The following is a 17,081-nucleotide window of genomic DNA, read 5'->3' on the forward strand; positions in this document are numbered from 1 at the left end:
TCGAGCTTTCTGGAAGTTCCAGACAATTTTATGGGATGCTTTGCGACAGCTCCTTGATCTATTTACTAGTGTCCATCTTTGTCCCTTGTCACTGAGCCCCATCTTCCTCTATCCTGCAGCGTTTCCCACCATACCAACCGCCATCAAAATGGTACGTCGCCCTGCACGCAAGGATCCTGCGCTGCATGCTTCCCCCATTGCCTTGCATTCTCCAACTACACTCCTCGCCCAAAGACAAACACTGACCCGGACGCTAGAGCACCGCACTCAAGTCCATCCGCTCCCTTGCGCCCCTGCTCGACCGCGTACTGGTCCAGCGCATCAAGGCCGAGTCCAAGACCGCCGGCGGCATCTTCCTGCCCGAGTCGTCCGTGAAGGAGCTGAACGAAGCCAAGGTCCTTGCTGTTGGGCCCGGCGGCCTGGACAAGGAAGGCAAGCGGATAGCCATGAGCGTTAAGGAGGGCGATAAAGTCCTGATCCCTCAGGTAAGTCTAAACACTGCGCAAGAATACGTGTATGACATCGCTGATGGAGGAATCAACACAGTATGGTGGCAGCCCCGTCAAGGTCGGCGAGGTCGAGTACTCACTTTTCCGGGACCACGAGCTACTGGCCAAGATCAACGAATAAGCGCTCCCTGCCTCGGAGAGAAAATTCTCGAACGACCTCCAACATGTACAACAAGCCTGCGACGCGGTAATCTGCAGAGCGACGGCCTCGGTCCACGGACTGTGCTGAAGTGGAGTGGAAGATGTATTTAACGCATAACAGCGCAGCGGAATGGCGTTCTGCATACTTCGCCCTACGCTTCGAATCTTGTATTTGAGAATAAGCATGTTTTGATCTCCTCTCAACTACTCATCATTGTTGAAAGCATCCTCGGTATTGCTTGCCGATTGTTTACATATTGCTGTGCTCATCCTCGTTGGCGGGACTTTGACCTAGCGCTCTGCTCGCTACGTTCGCTGCCTGATCGTGTCCTTGGGCCGGGGGCGCTCGCGCCCCTGGGCACCGCAACATCTCGTACCTCCAGACCACGGCCAATGATTTCACGGAAATCAAGCCCGTTCTCTCCGAGCTGGGAAGTCTCATGTTCCCATACCACATCCATGCACTCCCGCCAGACTTTGCCCTTCTTGTCAACACTGCTCATCTGGCGCTGCAGAATAGCGTTGAAGCTTTCAAGATGCTCGTTGGCCCACTTGATGACAGCGCTCATGGTTGACGCATTGAAACTCGCTTGGTAGATCAGTACCGTGTTCTTGATCATGGTAAAGTAGACAAATGCCAGCGAGAATACATAGCGGTGAAGATCGCCCTCGAATATACACTGCCGTGATCGCTTCTGTAATGCCTCGCTCCTCGATACCAGGTAGGCATCTCGTGCCCGGTCTTCGGCGCCAAGTCTAGCCATGAAGGTGGTGATACGCTTCGTAGCTACCATGGACGACGGCTTGTCGATCAAGTCTCGGCAAAGAACATTGGATAACTTTGTCGCTCGCTCGTCCACTTTAGCTTGGATCAATTCCTGCGCGATAGTGTTGGATTTGAGGGACTTGGTCATGGTACGCAGCTTCTCGACCTTATCGACGGCTTCTTCAAAGCGCTGTAGTGCAATGTCGATGTCGAGCTCGTCGATCTGAGATTCAATCCAGCGAAAATTTTGCTGCTTGCCATCGACTTCAATGAGGACATCGGGCTTCTCGCCTCTTGAAGCGCCCAGCGACGATAGAACGCTGCGGCTGCGAGTCAAGTCGCCATCACGCGAGGCAAAGTAGTTCAGACTGTCATTGGAAGGACTGCCCTTGCTCGGCTCGACTATGTTAGCTTTTCGCAAGTCTTCCACGGCCTTACGAAACGTCTGAAGTAGTTCAGCCTTGGCAGTCACGTCTCTCTTCTCGGATCGATACGTCAAGTTGCGGTTCCCGGCTCGAACAGTCACAGCCGTGGCAATGGCCCGCTCCTCGGACGAGTTTGCAACCGCGGAAGTTGACATGTCAACCATGTCAATGTCCTGCAAAGGCCAACATTCCTCTGCCACAAGTTTCGTTGGCGCCGGTCCTTGGCTTGGAACATTGGGATCGACTCGCTTGCGTTTCTTAGACGCGATCAAGAGGTGGTCATTGAGTAATACGATCCGCACTGGTCGTTTGGGCTTCCAGGTAGCGCTGTCGAGCTCCACCCAAGCACCATTCTCCATGATGACATGTCTTCCGGGGATAGCGGGAAGGAATTTCTGAGATTTCTCGACATTCTTCCACAGCGCCTGGAGTTGAATATTCCACATGTTCTCAAGATTGGCAACGGATGAGCGGTTGGCTCTGCGCCTTGAAGCTGCCGACAGATCGGGAGACAATGACGCGTTGGTAGAACTAGTGGTCTGGCTTAATGCTCCTGTTAGATCGGACATAAGTCCTCGTAGGACCTGCATCTCGCTCTTGAGCTTTTCGGCTTCTTTACTGATCTTAATGAACTGTGTTCGGTTTTGGTATACACTTTGTTGTAGATTCGTCGAGTTGCGGTTCTTGATGCGTCGGAGCTTGTTCTGGTAATCTGTAATATCTGTTTCCGAGGCATTTGAAAGGAGGCTGGCGACATAGCGGTCCGCCTGTAGGTTCGGATCCGAGAGTAGATCCTCGTCGACTTTGAGGGGAGTGGCTCCGTCGCGTGTTGAAGGGCGCTTGGGTGAGCCTCCCCCAGACCGACGTTTGAGGGCAGCGGGCAGCGCCGGCACTGCGGGTGTATCACTGGATCCAAAGTTGGGGAGCTGATTATAACGGGTTGAATATCGGCGCTTCACTAGGTCAGAGGTTTCGGCATTACGTTCCTTGGGCACACTGAAAGTGTTTCCGGTCTGAGGCTGCTGAGGTGCAGGTCCGCTAGGTCGGACGCCGTTGCTCGGGGCTGTAGGCTGCGGACCACTGATTTTGGGGCGGTCTTTGCGCTTCTTGCGCAGGGTCAGTCCCCGACCCTCATTCATCTTGACGCGTGGCGGGCGTAGGTGAAAGAGGGGAACTTGGTGAAGGCATGAATAGTTGTTAGCCAGGGAGAGATGAGGTGTACTCGCAACAATGCAGCTACTTGATTGGGTGAGATTTGGCAGCCTTGTCAGTCGCGTGCAAGGCTGCGGTATTTCACTGCCCGCGGGCGACTGGCAACTTTTCCTCTAGCTATCCATCTCCTCCCTGTCAAGTCTCTTGCGCTTTGTCAGTCACTACTTTCGTATCTGGTCCGACTGCATTCTCTTCGGCTGAAGCTTTCTTTCTTAACCCCTCGATAGTCTCCGCTGTCGGCTTAATTGTAGCGCAGTTATGAAGACGTCAACCATTGTTTCGATATCGGTTGGCACTGCCGTTGCTGGGCTGGCCGGTATGTTGTCGAACTTTTGCTTTGCGCCGCGTATAGTCGACTGACCTTGTTCTAGCATACGCCGTCTACTTTGATTACAGGCGGAGAAATGATCCCGAGTTCCGAAGAGCTTTGAAGAAAGAATCCCGGAGGCAGGCCCGCATGCAAAAAGAGGCGGCAGAGGTGCAGGGCAAGCAACAAAAAGAGGAGATCAAAGCCGCCGTCAGAGAAGCTATCGAAGAAGGCTTCCCAACTGACCTCGAGGAGAGAGAAGCCTTCTTCATGCAGCAGATTGCTCAGGGAGAACAGCTGGCTTCCGAAGGTAGACATTGCGAACAATTGCTATATCACAAATCTAACTTGAAGCAGGCTCAGATCCGGTTGGCGCTGCGCTGTGCTTCTACAAGGGCCTCAAGGTATACCCCGAGCCGACATCTCTAATCAGCATTTACGACAACACTGTTTCCAAGGACGTCCTCGAGATCCTAGCCGTTATGGTATCGCAAGACAAGAACCTGAAGGTTGGCAACTTTGGCGCCGACAAGGAGGATCTGTCCGACAGCCATGTCGAATAGATCATCGCGACCTTGTACAAACAACGACGTCCTCTCACCTCTCTGTACGATTGTGTTGTATAAAAAGCGCGACGAATGGTGGTGCCAGCGGCGTATCGCCCGTTCTGGATGGCCTGGGGGAAATTATTACTTCAATTGATGGCCATTACATTTTCAGATTCAACATCCACTGCAACTGTCTGCCTCGTTCAGGAAACTGTTTCTGGAAAGTCTTTTATGCGAATGTCTGCGCTGAACTTGTTGACTTTCTAGGGTCCTCTGCACGATAAAGGCGCCAACCGAACGACGAACTGCTTTGCCAAAATCGCTCGGATGTGGTGTTCCGCCCTCGTCTTGTGTGGAACTGGATGCACTTTGCATCAGGTGGATTTGAACTGTTGAAAGTGATTGTTTTCTAGGTCTCGCACGCCCACGAAAGCATAATGTCAAATCCACGAATTTCGTCGGACTTTGTTTGCAGAACTTTTTCCCATTTGGACATGTTGTTGCCTAGGTGGGGTTTCCCTGCCTTCAGCCACAGCATACAAATTCACGACAATGGAACAACGTGGTCAACACACTAGGCTTCGGCCGAGGCGCAGCATACACACAACTATTTAAATCCAAGGCTGATGTTGTTCGCTCGTTCTCTCTTTCCGTCCGCAAGTATCATCCACGTCTGGATTTGAACGATCACTCCATGTCTGTCTTGCTAGAAGACGAGCATCAACTAACTCCGACCCATTCTGACACGTCCACCTCGAGTATAGTATAAGGCAGTTCCACAAAGGCAAGCCAGAGGGTTGCGAAATTCAGGAAACCCTACGGCAAGACCTCCAGTATGGTGGCACACGACGACTTTGTGCAAGACCTCTACCATTTCCGTCCCGATGAATCAACAAGGAATATGCCGCTGGGACCAGGCGCTGCGTCCATGAACCCGGAAAGTACGCTTTTCGGTCTGCCGAGAGAGCTCAGAATGAAGATATACGAGTATGCCTTTGAGGGCCACACGCTTTGTAAGTGTTCAACCTTGTGTTGCTTTCAGATCTTCATGTCCGTTGCAATACCTAACAACGTCTCAAACCCCCTCGTCAGACGTTGGCCGCCTTTGTTCTCGACGGCCAGAAATGTCTTCTCGATTCTTCCACATATATTTCTTGGTTGGTCAATTCGCTAACCCCTTTAAGCCCTGGTCAGAAGCTCGACCGGTAAGCCGAAATGCCTATATACGCCGCCCTCTCTTCTGGAGAATTCCAGGTTCTCCGTTGATCGACTCAAGCGCAGTTTGATGAAACCCTACTCCCATCCGGACCAAGACCCAAGTACATATCCTCATCTACTTTGCCGCGTATCCAAGGTGATTCGTGAAGAAGCCATCCCCATTTCGGCTGCTTGCACTAAGATCTTGCTCTGTCCCGAACTCCCACCCGTGCCGTTCTATCGAGCCGCCTACGGTCCACCTACCAACAGCGGCTCCAATCATTGCATCATGACCGTCAGCCCAAAAGAGGTGCTCAACTTGAAGTTCCGAAATGCGATCAATGGTCTATCCCTTAGCATGCGGAGCACCTTAGTCATAGATTACAAGAAACTTCCCAAGCTGGCTGGTCATCAACACGGACCTGAAGCACGGCAAGATTCTGGGCGGGCGCACGGGCGGCCCGCAACTGCAGCGCGTGGACCTGCGGCCAACGGCGTGGTTGCTTGATGATGGTGATGATGGCGGATTAGAGGGTATAGGGGCAGAGAGGGTGCGATTTGGGGAGTAGGTGCTGGTTCTGGGATTGGGGTCCGGGGTTTGGATATCATTTGTAAGGCACGAGAGAGAGGAGAGCGTGGCGGAGAGTATGTTGAGAATGCTCAAGCTGTCACGAAGAGACTGAGACAGTGGCACAGAAGGTGGTAGCGAGGTGGGGTGAGCGACGTGGATAAAGGTCAGACGGAGAGTACCAAGGCCATGGCTCAGCGATGTTCGGACGCGGTGAGAGCAAACAAGGACAGTCTGTACCATGTCTGTCTCAGGTGCAATATACTATACCCAGGTTTTTCGAGCAGAAGAATAGCCAAAAGCATTTTCAAATCCATTTGAATTTCTTCGTGATGCTAGACATAGGCTCAGTTGTGCATGCCATCTGCGGCCATGAAAATGAGCCACTCATGTGGTTAGCTGAGACGAGACAGCCTGCAAAGATATCACTGTTTCCTGGGAAATAGAATCGCCTGTTTCTTTTGTCCCGATGTGGACTTGATGTTGGTACATTCCATGATACTCTTCCTCAGAGATCATCTCTCGCATGCGTCATCTTTGCAACAATATTCGACCACCGCGCGTAGTCGTCTCGAACTTCATAACCCTGTTCCCTGTGTCAATCATGTCCGAATCATACTTGCATCCACCTAGTTATCTCTCTCCTCTTTCTCTTTAGCCTTCTCACCAGCCTTGCGGACTGCTTCGCCGAGAGAACTGTAGGATGGCTTCTTCACACCGGCACGCAGAGGACCGACACCGGACGCGAATGAGGGAGTTTGCTGATCGCTAGCGGGTAACGGAGTGTTGGTCGCGATCATCAGGCTGAGCGAGTCCTCCAGAGAGTTGTTGCCAACAACAGACGTACGGCTAGCGTTGCTCGGAACTTTGCTCTGACGGCGTCTAAGTAATGTGGAAGGCGAGAAGCGACTAGTGGACTCGAAGCTGAGACGAGGCGAAGCTTCTTCTTGGCCTTGATTGGTGGCAAGAGAATCAGAAGAGTCCTTGCGAGCTCGACGGAGAGCATTGCGAACAGTCTCGCGGAAACCGCTGCGGGGTCGGGCGGTATGTGTGACTTTGACACCTTGGTTGGATTCCTCGCGATGGCTGCTTGCCGAGTCTTGAGTTGTCTTGCTGGTGGCTTCGTCATCATGGTAGGTGTTAGCTCCAGAGCCTCTGGTATCTTCATCCTTACGGTCTGGCTCTGCAACTGCGACCATTTTGCCCTTGCCTTTGCCTCTCTTCGCCTCCTCTTGATCCTCAGCGTCGTCATTCGGGTGACTCTCACCCATAGCAGCCGCAGGGATCTTGCCGAAGTAAGTGTCCCACTTGCTTGACTCTGCATCTTCGGGTTCGTAGAGACCCTCGGTGGAGCTGAGGAGAGAGGGATCAGAGGCCTCGCTGGCTTCAGGACGTGGGACGGGCTTGCGGAGACCAAGCTGCAGCATATGTCTAGCATTTGCCACAGGACGATTCATGATCTCATGCATTGGTGGGGGAACCGGATTGGCCAAGACCTCATCGATACTGGGCATACCACGAAGTTGATAGTGAGGACGGCATCGCTGGCACACTCTGAAGTTGCAGCAAGGAATGATGTGGGATGTCGCGTTCTGTCCGGTGAGGGGAGCTCGCTCTGCAATTGGCACTTGTGCGCGCACATCGGCACTTGGTGAACTTGACAAGATGTCAAAGCGCTGGAGGTTTTGCAGGTGAGCCGGTAGACGTGAATCAGGCTCTGCGATCTCGTTTGTCTTGTCATAGCCAAAGACACGCTGAAGCTCAGCCCAATTGTAAGCTCGGCGCAATTCCTCATCGGGAGCAGTAGAAGACATGGTCGAGAATGTGGTGCTCGTAGGGAGGGTATTCATGCGCGAGAAGACGCTCGAACTTGCAGCAGTCGACTCTTGCTCAGCAGAGGACGCGGTAGTGGGTCTCGTGTCTGCACCCAGGTCGGCGAGGATGGCACGCTGAACATCGAACTTTTGTTTGAGGAGCTTCTTGACTTGGTCGTGGGTGTACTGGCGACCCGCGATACCCTTAAGAATTGGAGGATTGAGGAGAGGGACAGTGTCGAGCTGCTCGATTGAATAGTCACCTTCGTCAAGAAAGCTGACGACAGCTGGATCAAGAGAGGCGACCATGTTTGACAGAGTCGTGGCGGATGGTAGTATGGTGGTGACGATCTTTTGAGCGGGAATGTTGGCGAAGTCCGACTCGGGCAAGAAACCATCAGTATCAGCAGTGCATCTCCAGAACCAGCCAGCATCAGTCCCACTGCGATGGCAAAGAGAGCATTGGTAGCTTTTGAAGGGATCGTAGAGGCGGGTGAGTCGAGGGTGCATGCAATTCTTAGTCTGATCTCTGGATTCGGCTGGGACAGCGAAGACAGGAGGAGGGGCGGTTGCTGGTCCAGAGGAGAGCGGCGGCAGTAAAGGAGATGAAGAGTTAGGATCATGAGGTGACGACGACATGATTGCGGCACAGGACTGGTACTTGCTAGAATCGGTATGTAAAGCAAAGATAATCACCGCGGTGTTGATGTTAATTTTGTTGAGTAGATCTTCGTGGGGTGCACACAAACAAGAAAGGTTATTGCTTTGAGACGGCAGTCACACTCACTTTGCACTTACTATGCACTCACCTTGCCCTTACAATCCCATCACACTCACCTAGCATATTTTGGGTCGCTCGAAAACTAAGACAGTAAAGGGAGGACATGCAGCAGTCCATCTCTCCCCTCCAGTCCACGGATTTCTGAGAGCATATCTTGACCATGTCATTGCAGCGTGACACGATCCAGTACGATACAATAAATGGAAAAAGCGATGAAAGGAGCAAGGCTGCGATGAGCGGGAGTCAGATAATGCGTCTTTGAGCTGTCTGAAGCACCGTAGCAGAGCTCGGCAGCTCTTGCCGTGTGAGCGGCAACTCGGTTCGACTTATACGGCGGACCTTTGTTGGTTGTTTGGGCGACCGCCGACGCCCATCTCTGAGAGATCAGCCTAGGTTGATTAGTCTCTTTAATCTAGACCTCTGCCCGATCTGCTGCCACATGCGACGCGTCAGTGGTACTTCTTCTGTCGCAAGCACTGTGTAAACGCATTCGCTGATTGTACGTGCCCCCATGAGCAGCTTCCTCTGTGGCATGAGCTCCAAGCACATGCTACTCCCCGCCAGCATATAGCCGAGCCGACGCATCAACACGCCGACTCTCGCTTACCACCTTCACGTTGCTAACTTGATATTCTGAGCAGACACCCTCACCGTCCCTGTCTTCACTCCTCTCGCCGTCATGTCGGTCAAATTCCAAGAAGAAACTGTACGAGCCACGGCTCCCGTTGTGGGCCGTGATGAATCAACCGTGCACCGCATCGGCGAAGCCCTCACCGGCGGTCAATCCAACAAGGGCTACTTAGCCGCATACCTCAAGCAGCTACAGTCCAACCCCCTACGCACCAAGATGCTCACCTCTGGCTCCCTCGCTGCCCTGCAAGAAGTTATCGCCAGCTGGCTTGCGCACGATCGCAGCAAGCACGGTCACTACATCAGCTCGCGAGTTCCAAAGATGGCAGCCTATGGCGCATTCATTGGCGCGCCCATGGGCCATGTTTTGGTCGGTCTGCTACAACGTCTGTTTGCCAACCGCACGAGCTTGAAAGCAAAGATCCTGCAGATCATTATCAGCAACCTGATCATTGCGCCCATCCAGAACAGCGTCTACCTCGCCAGCATGGCGGTGATCGCAGGCGCTCGTACCTGGCACCAAATCCGCGCCACTGTCCGCGCCGGCTTCATGCCCGTCATGAAGGTGTCGTGGATCGCGAGCCCCATCACACTGGCGTTCGCGCAGAAGTTCCTGCCCGAGCAGACGTGGGTGCCATTCTTCAACATTGTAGGCTTTGTCATTGGAACATACATCAATACGCACACCAAGAAGAAGCGATTGGCAGCTTTGCGAAAGAAGGTAATACCCGCCCTATGATCGGCAGCCAGCTTCAGGCTCTGCTAGATGACCATTCGCTGACAAGAAATAGCACTACGGTGATCCCCGCTACAGCGACTCTCGCTACGATGAGAAGAGAAGCAGTGGCGGTCGTCCAGATGAGCCTCGTTACTAAGAGATTGTCGGGTCCCATCTGTCATTGCTGGCTTTTCGGTCATCCCTCAGAACAATCGATCAAATGGAGCAAATGGCGCGATCAACTCGGAGATGACGCAAAACGCGATTACATGGGGGCAGGAGCTGAAAGCCTGTGGTACTCTGATGCAGTCTCTAGGAACAGATCCAAGCGGGATCATTGCTGTTATCTATGCATGGCACGAGCAGACGTCGCGACGGCGGCAATGGAAGTTTCATTCCTTGCACAAGCGTGCTGCGAGCTGGAGTGGCGAGGAGGATGTGAATGGCCCGACAGCGAGCTTCGCCTACCTATATGTAAATTCAAACAATGAGATGACCAGAAATCGACTAATCTGAAATTATCTCGGCAACGAAAGCAAGCCTGTACCCAGCCATCGCTCTCCTGCGGCCTGCTCTCTGGCGTTGTTGTCGTGTTCATTTCGCGCGACCTCGTAAGCTTATCTCGCCTCACTTGCCTCTTTCGGCTACGCGTCAATATAGACGTCGAGCGTACTGCTATCGTTCGGGACTTCACTCTCGTGGCACCGTATATAAGGTAGTGACATTCGGCGGAGTGACGGAGCTCTCGTGCTCCGTGACTCTGTTTCTGACTGCTCTATGCCGTGAACTTCGGAGATTGGATATGCCTGTCGAAGGTGGGGATGGGGCAGGCGAGGTGACTTAGATGAGGCAACGTGCGGAACCCTTCCAGTCAAGCCCGTCACACGATTCTCGCGGGAAAAAACATGCTGCCGAGGAGCAGAGACAGGGAACAGGAAGCAGAAAGCGAAGGATGGGTTCAGCAACTCTTTCATTCCGGGCTGTCCGGGCCGCCTCCCTAGGTCGGCATCAGTATGCTGCCACTTTTTTCTATCTACTCCCCCACTCCGCCCCGCTCCCTCCCTGGCGAGGTAGGTCCATGTCTAGGTCTCATCCCTACCTTGCCGCCTCTTCTCCCCACTCCTCCCACTCCTCCCACTCCGCCTCGTCTCCCTGCACCATCTCTCTGGCCGTGACCCAGCCCTGGCCACCTCGCTCCAACTCTGCCTCCACAACCCCCCTTCCCTCCCCAACCACTTCCGCAACCTTCACCCCTTCAATCAACCCCACCATCCCCTCTCCATCTCCGCCCAACATTCGCGCCACCATGGCTGCTTCATCTCCCCACACTCTCCACACTCGGGCGCCCTCGTCGACCCCTGCGTCAAACCACAGGAATCGTCCATCGAAGATCTGTACCAGCGCCTCTCGCTGTTCCCGCCAGGAAGCAGCGGGGACGCGCACCCGGCCTGCAGTGCCGTCGCTGTCGACAGCGAAGAAGCACCGCGAGGTTGGGAGGTCTGAGGCCGCGAATGCCGCGGCGGCGGGGAAGATGTCTGGCCAGAAGACCATCGGAGGAGAGACGGCAGACAAGGGAGGAGCCGGGGCCGGAGCCGGAGCCGCAGTCGGAGCGGAAGAAGTCGCTGGAGTGATGGCCGGAGCGACAGGAAGTGCCAGAGGAGGAGGGGCGGTCGGAGGGGGAGCGGGAGCGGTGACACCACGGCGAGCAGCACGGCGAGCAGCACGGCGAGCGGCAGCGCGGGCGAAGTTGTTGGCTCTGCCCTGCGCGGGCGAGATGACCAGGCACCGACGCTCGCACTGGTCGGAGGTGGGCTCTTGCGCCCAGCGATGCTCTGCCACGAAGTGGCCGGTTCCCGAAAAGATGTAGTAATCTTTCGAGGAGAATAGGCAGCCTGGTTGCCAGCACTGCAGGTACCGGCCGTCAGCTCGGAGCTTTCGTCCCATGGTGTTGGTCTGGTCTTTGTTTCGAATGGTCGAAGGTGAAGTGTTCTTGTGCTCTGGTGCACAGTTGTGGTGAGTTGTTCTTGTGAAGTTCAGAAAGTGACAACTGGCAATGTCAAAATGAGGTGGGACGCGCAGGTAGGCAGCGACCCGCAACCTCGCGTGTGAATAGGCTGGCCGTCTGCAGACATTCACTGCTGCAGGAAAATTTGCCACCAGCATGGCTGCCATGTCAGGAGGAGCCCAACTTCTGTTGAACTCCTCCCTTTGCCTGCGATACCATAGCCGCTGCCAGGTCTCCAGCCCCTCGACTATCTTCATTTATTTATAATGGAGCTCATGATACCTTAGACGTGGTAGATTCCACAAGCCATGAATATTGACGCCGTTTGTTACTCCCGATTCCTCCTTTTTCCGATGGCTTTGTCAGCAACAACGGCTCACGACTTTGCTTGCAAAGGACCACAATGACGCTGGATGCGGTCAGCCCTTCGCTCGCGGCTCTCAATCCATAAGGGATACACTGTCCTCAGGGGGCAAGTAGGAAACAGAACCGAAGTGCCGTCCAGCCTTCGAAATCCGCACAAAACACTCCGCAATGATGTGAAGGCAATATTTGCTCGGTCCGTGGTCTCAATGTTCTCGCGGCCCCGTTCAAAGCAGCCAGCGTTAACCAGCGCATACTCAAGCCGAGTTGAGATGTCACCATAGACGATCTAGCAAGAGCAGGATTCTCCTAACAGAATCTCCACCCCGTGGTTGCGAGAGCGGCGGGATGTTTGCGCCAGGCTCTGCTTGTCGTTGAGCAGTGAATATCGCAAGCTGTCTTGATGAAGAAGTCCTTTGTTGATCAGAAGATACAAGTCGATTCCTCATCTCGGCGTCAATGCCTCTCACCAGTTGCCGGCCGACGATCACAGGATACTGAGAGTTCTGGGAAGCATCAAAGGAGATGCCGAATACCAACAACGCAGGCGGCCAATGTGTTCACTCCCCCAAGCCGAAATACTTGGTTTTTGGCTTTCCACTCTTAACATCGAGTCGACGATGCGCTGTATAGCCGCGACTACGGTTCTCACTCCTGCCAGACGCTCAAGGCCGCAAGTTCACGGCTTGAGTGAGTGCTCATCGAATCAATAAGGCCTTTGCGTGGCTGCATTGCAGCTAAGGTTCGAGATGTAATTAATCGATCGAGATGCCAAACGCTTGCAGGTCCAGAACGAGAAAACACGAGATCACTTTGAATGAGGTGAGGATCGATCTCAGCGAGCTGCCGGAGGGCAAGAGGCTGTGATGAATCGAAGAGGCTGCTCTCTCCGATGACGTCCCACAACGTGACTCCCAGGCTCCAGGTGTCAGTCGGGTAATGCTTATCCGCAGTGGGAATCACTTCAGGTGTTCAAGCCGTCGATTGGATTGGCTTGCCGTTCTCCTGATCTCTCACCCAGCCAAGCCATTGTCTGTGATTTTGGCACTTCTCTTGACATCGAAGCTGGACAATTGTACAAGCCCCTGCCTTGAACTTGTGGAGGCCACGGGGGACTATCTCCGGCTGGCAAATGATTACAGTGTGGAGGACTAAGCGACGGCCAGCATCGCCAATCTTCTGGAATCGAGAATGCACGAACCGCTTCCAACGGCGTGAGGCTTCCATGTGCTTATGAATTGCTGGAACGGCTTTCATAAACCTAGCAAGGGAATGCGCAGTCGACAAATAGTACGACGTATCCGGGGACCAAAGAGGCAGCAACTCGCGTTGCTTATATTTGACGAGGGGCCGCCGCTACACGCTGGTAGGAGCAACCAAGCTTGAAACGTTGGTAGTGACGAGTAGCGGAGAATTTCATCCGTGTAGGCGGCCTTGGTGCCATCAAGAGATTTGCCATACTGTCTATTTATGACATTCGTCGGCCCGATGGCAGGCATACCACGGAGAATGCGGACCTTCTCATCGCGGATATCCTCAGAAGGGAACGAAATGGGACGCTCTATGGCGAGGAGGGCCGAGATCTGCAGATGGTGGTTTTATCTAATATCGCAGATGATGTCGAGCTCATCGGAGTATCCTCCGCGACCCTCGGATCCGAATTGCTGCTTGCAGATGTGAGGCTGTGCTTCTGCTGCGTAGCCAGAGCCCCGGCAGCATGTCATTAGAAGTCCAGAACATCCAACGATAGCAAGTCTTCCAATCCTCATGGTATGGGTAGCACCCGCTCCTGGATACCCATGAGCACCCTGCGGATATTTGCGTACCTCTGGTATGCAGTATCCCATAAGATTGGAGTGCAGCTAAATGTTGTTGAAGATGTTGTGCAACTGCCATGCCGAGGAAGCGAGCACAACTCTTGATTTTGTTAATGAACTTCTTCGATCGTCCAGTAGGTGTGTTGAATAGCAAGTTCCGGCATTCGCATGCCCGAGACGGAGGTTCAATTCTGGTAACAGAATCCCGTGCCCAAGTCCGACACCAGAGTCTTGCGTCTGGTCTGGGTGCTAGGCGTTGACATGTGGCAGTCACGCCATCACGTCTCCATTGAGAGATGATCCACCATTCCTCTGAAATCCAGCCAGCCATCCCTCCGGCAGGCTCGATGAGCATTCGGCACTCTTCTCAGGCGAGGATCGATTCAGTCTTCGTAAGGAAGGGATGGTCCGGGGGACTGCTCCACGGCACAGCGTTCCTCAGGGGGGGCCAGAAGATCATCTTCTTGGCGAAGTCGACGAAGAATTCGCGCTCCCTTCTCTTCCCTTCGGGAATTTCCAAGATTTGCATCCCCTGTGTAGGAAGCCTGACCATGTCGAGCTCCTGGGCTCACTTTTCTCGTTGGAATACATGACGGAGGATGAGCGCCTCTCGAGTAGCTCTTTCGGTGTTAAACCGTCAAATGCAGATTGCGGATCCTGGAAGATAGACCAGTCCAGGCTAACTGACCGTGCCCAGGCCACAGTATATAGACGACATGAATGGCCGAGCCGAACTGGTGGAGAGAACCTCAGAAGCTAGCACCGTTGTAGGACACTACCGGGTTGACTTTGTGGCTCATCATACACCAAAGCAGGGATTTCGAACTTTGAAATGTCACATCATTGTTCCGGATCTTAACCCAGCGAGTGCCAGACAGCCATCATACATGGCTGGTTTTATGGTAGACGTGGAAGGCTCTCGTGCGCTAATCTTGTCTTAAACGCAGCGATATCGTCATGAAGGTGCGAGTCGCCGTCACTGAAAAACAGCAAGCACACGATCATGACCTGGAACGACGTCCAGGCAGACCCAGTGTTCTCGAGCCAGCCACAACGCATGTCCGTTACGGTTCGCCCAACCGTCAAGCAGACCTTTGATCTTTCGGAGCAGAATATAGCAAGTACTTTGCCATCGATCTCTGCCGGTAAAGAGAGGTCTGAACAGGTTGTTCATGGGACTGAGCCAATGGTAGGCATCGATCATCGATGGATTCGTTCGTCACATTTTGTCGACAAAGGAAGCCTGCGGTAGCGAAGTGTACGGTGCGTACTTGAAGATCGTCAGCAGTCGTTGAGAGCACCACAAGATGGAAGCATCCGCAAAAGCTATGGGTCGCTCTACTCACTGACATTGGTAGGCCCCCAGCATAAACTGGTTGTCTCAAGATGATCGGTGGAGTATGCAGCTATAAATAGGTCGGCTGGCTCCAAAAGGATGGATACCGGTGTGCGGCGCTGGAAGATTATCTTCAGAGGTTAGAAGAAGTTGAAAGAAGAAGGGAACGCCACTTTGCTAATAGAAGTTAGCCCAAATGGCTTTCGAAAAGGAAAGAAAAGAGTTTAAGCAGCAAAGCCCTTTGAAAGAGCCTGGCAAATTCTTTGACCTCAGGCAAGGGAAAGAACCTGCAGTTTAGAAAACAATCAGGTGCAGCCAAGTCAGGCCACAGCACTGTTGCAAGAGCATGATGCAAGAAGCAGAAGCTTCCGGCATACCAATGGGACTCGCTGCACGCGACAAGGCTCTTGAGAAGGGCCTGTACAACCACAGTCAGTGAAGCCTTTTCATTCTTGTCACTGGTTGGCAGTCACTTTCTTTTTCAGTCCTTCACAGCCCCTATGCTCCTCACTGGCCATTATCTCTACCGCCTAGCATCTCTTCTATCTTCCATCTCTCTCAACTTTCAATCACAAACCATGGCTGCCAAGAGACAAGCTCAATTTCTCGACGACAAGAGCGATGACTCCGATACCGAAAGCCATAACCTGAGAGTACAACTACCAGAAACTCCATCCCCACGCCCCACTAAGCGCCGCAAGGTCAACCTCGATTCTCCTGAGACAACCTTGATTCGCAAGCGAGAGGAGTTCCTCGACCGCGAAAGCTCCAATATTGATGCCAATCCCTCTCCCGATGACATGGACGAGGAGGGGATGGGCCGCTCAAGCAAGCGTCTCAATACAAGCCACCCTATTTCCACACCATCGCACCAGGAATTCCCCGCCTTCGATGAGATGAGAAGTTCAGATTCCCTCTCTGCTGCCCACCATACTGTGCTCGAAGAAGAGATGAGGGACTCGGAGACTTACTATTTGTCTGGAGGAGAAGATACATTTGCTCAAAGTTCTGAAGAAGGTGAGGGGTCAATTCAGGAAGATGTAAACCCAGGAAAGATGGTGCGAATCATGAAACCATATGGTGAGATCTGGGGCTTCGAGGACGACGATACACAGCCAGAAGACGAGGTCGCTGATGACGAAGATCCTGGGCTTGAAGACGAAGAGGGTCTGGTTGAGCTGTGGAGTGAGCGCGAGCAGAAGGTCTTCCTGGTTCTTGTCTGTGACTTTGGACGCAATTGGAGACGAATCCAGCCTTTCTTCCCTCACATGAGCGTGGAGGAGGTGAGTCCATGTCCTATCTTACATACTTTCACTGACAGTCCGTAGTTGAAAGCCCATTTCGATCATGTCGATGCTGAACACCCGGACTACGGACTCTCTGAGGTGGCTGACGCCGCTGAGCAAGGCACACCAATCTTCTCACCGCGCACAACCCGTGGTCTCTTCGGTCATTTTGCGAAAGGCAGCGACCGCTTGGCTCTAATGTGACCTCGATCACCCGCACCTAAACTCTTGGAGATACGGTCTTCTGATGAAGATTTTGGATTTTCAAAGGCAGATGCCGCAACGAATTTATGAGCGATTGGAGAAGTTACAACCATAGAACCTGTCAACGTAGCATCAAACCTGAACATTCTCTCTCGTATCTGAAACGTGAGTCATCATTTTACAATCGTCCTGCAACTTGAGCTTCGTCCCCGACCTGTATACATCGACATCGCCACACGACTTTGCGTCATGGAACTTATAAACGTCAGCCTTGATCTATACCGAGTGCTGAAACTGCAGACGCATAGAGGCTACTATAAGTCTTGCTCAGAGTACAGGGTGCTGAGCCATGCTGCTCCGGGTACAGTTCTCCCGGTGGTCGTGCTCCACGAAGTTAGTGGCAGACATTCCAGACTCTAATCACATTAGTACCATTGATGTCCTTGTGTACATT

The 17,081-nt window shown here is 53.2% G+C and overlaps 8 protein-coding genes across 8 annotated transcripts; 5 read left to right on the forward strand and 3 right to left on the reverse strand.

The window, feature by feature from the left end:
- Positions 1–148: 148 nt before the first annotated feature.
- Positions 149–630, forward strand: HMPREF1541_03556 (uncharacterized protein; the record flags this gene model as incomplete). Its single annotated transcript, XM_008717907.1, has 3 exons — positions 149–151; positions 258–485; positions 547–630. 3 exons carry the CDS (start codon positions 149–151, stop codon positions 628–630), a joined length of 315 nt encoding a protein of 104 aa, XP_008716129.1.
- A 286-nt stretch (positions 631–916) lies between these two features.
- HMPREF1541_03557 (uncharacterized protein) lies at positions 917–2,980 on the reverse strand (the record flags this gene model as incomplete). Its single annotated transcript, XM_008717908.1, has 1 exon — positions 917–2,980. One exon carries the CDS (start codon positions 2,978–2,980, stop codon positions 917–919), a length of 2,064 nt encoding a protein of 687 aa, XP_008716130.1.
- Positions 2,981–3,311: 331 nt separating this feature from the next.
- Positions 3,312–3,923, forward strand: HMPREF1541_03558 (uncharacterized protein; the record flags this gene model as incomplete). Its single annotated transcript, XM_008717909.1, has 3 exons — positions 3,312–3,369; positions 3,425–3,670; positions 3,715–3,923. The coding sequence occupies 3 exons, from the start codon at positions 3,312–3,314 to the stop codon at positions 3,921–3,923; spliced, it is 513 nt and encodes a 170-aa protein (XP_008716131.1).
- Positions 3,924–4,743: 820 nt separating this feature from the next.
- On the forward strand, positions 4,744–5,613 carry HMPREF1541_03559 (uncharacterized protein; the record flags this gene model as incomplete). The annotated part of the gene is made up of 2 exons (XM_008717910.1): positions 4,744–4,921; positions 5,093–5,613. The coding sequence occupies 2 exons, from the start codon at positions 4,744–4,746 to the stop codon at positions 5,611–5,613; spliced, it is 699 nt and encodes a 232-aa protein (XP_008716132.1).
- Positions 5,614–6,302: 689 nt separating this feature from the next.
- On the reverse strand, positions 6,303–8,126 carry HMPREF1541_03560 (uncharacterized protein; the record flags this gene model as incomplete). Its single annotated transcript, XM_008717911.1, has 1 exon — positions 6,303–8,126. One exon carries the CDS (start codon positions 8,124–8,126, stop codon positions 6,303–6,305), a length of 1,824 nt encoding a protein of 607 aa, XP_008716133.1.
- Positions 8,127–8,947: 821 nt separating this feature from the next.
- HMPREF1541_03561 (uncharacterized protein) lies at positions 8,948–9,637 on the forward strand (the record flags this gene model as incomplete). The annotated part of the gene is made up of 1 exon (XM_008717912.1): positions 8,948–9,637. One exon carries the CDS (start codon positions 8,948–8,950, stop codon positions 9,635–9,637), a length of 690 nt encoding a protein of 229 aa, XP_008716134.1.
- Positions 9,638–10,711: 1,074 nt separating this feature from the next.
- HMPREF1541_03562 (uncharacterized protein) lies at positions 10,712–11,560 on the reverse strand (the record flags this gene model as incomplete). The annotated part of the gene is made up of 1 exon (XM_008717913.1): positions 10,712–11,560. One exon carries the CDS (start codon positions 11,558–11,560, stop codon positions 10,712–10,714), a length of 849 nt encoding a protein of 282 aa, XP_008716135.1.
- A 4,155-nt stretch (positions 11,561–15,715) lies between these two features.
- HMPREF1541_03563 (uncharacterized protein) lies at positions 15,716–16,627 on the forward strand (the record flags this gene model as incomplete). The annotated part of the gene is made up of 2 exons (XM_008717914.1): positions 15,716–16,420; positions 16,466–16,627. 2 exons carry the CDS (start codon positions 15,716–15,718, stop codon positions 16,625–16,627), a joined length of 867 nt encoding a protein of 288 aa, XP_008716136.1.
- Between the last annotated feature and the right edge of the window lie 454 nt (positions 16,628–17,081).

Source organism: Cyphellophora europaea, assembly GCF_000365145.1.
Source record: "Cyphellophora europaea CBS 101466 unplaced genomic scaffold supercont1.3, whole genome shotgun sequence".
Taxonomy (NCBI): domain Eukaryota; kingdom Fungi; phylum Ascomycota; class Eurotiomycetes; order Chaetothyriales; family Cyphellophoraceae; genus Cyphellophora; species Cyphellophora europaea.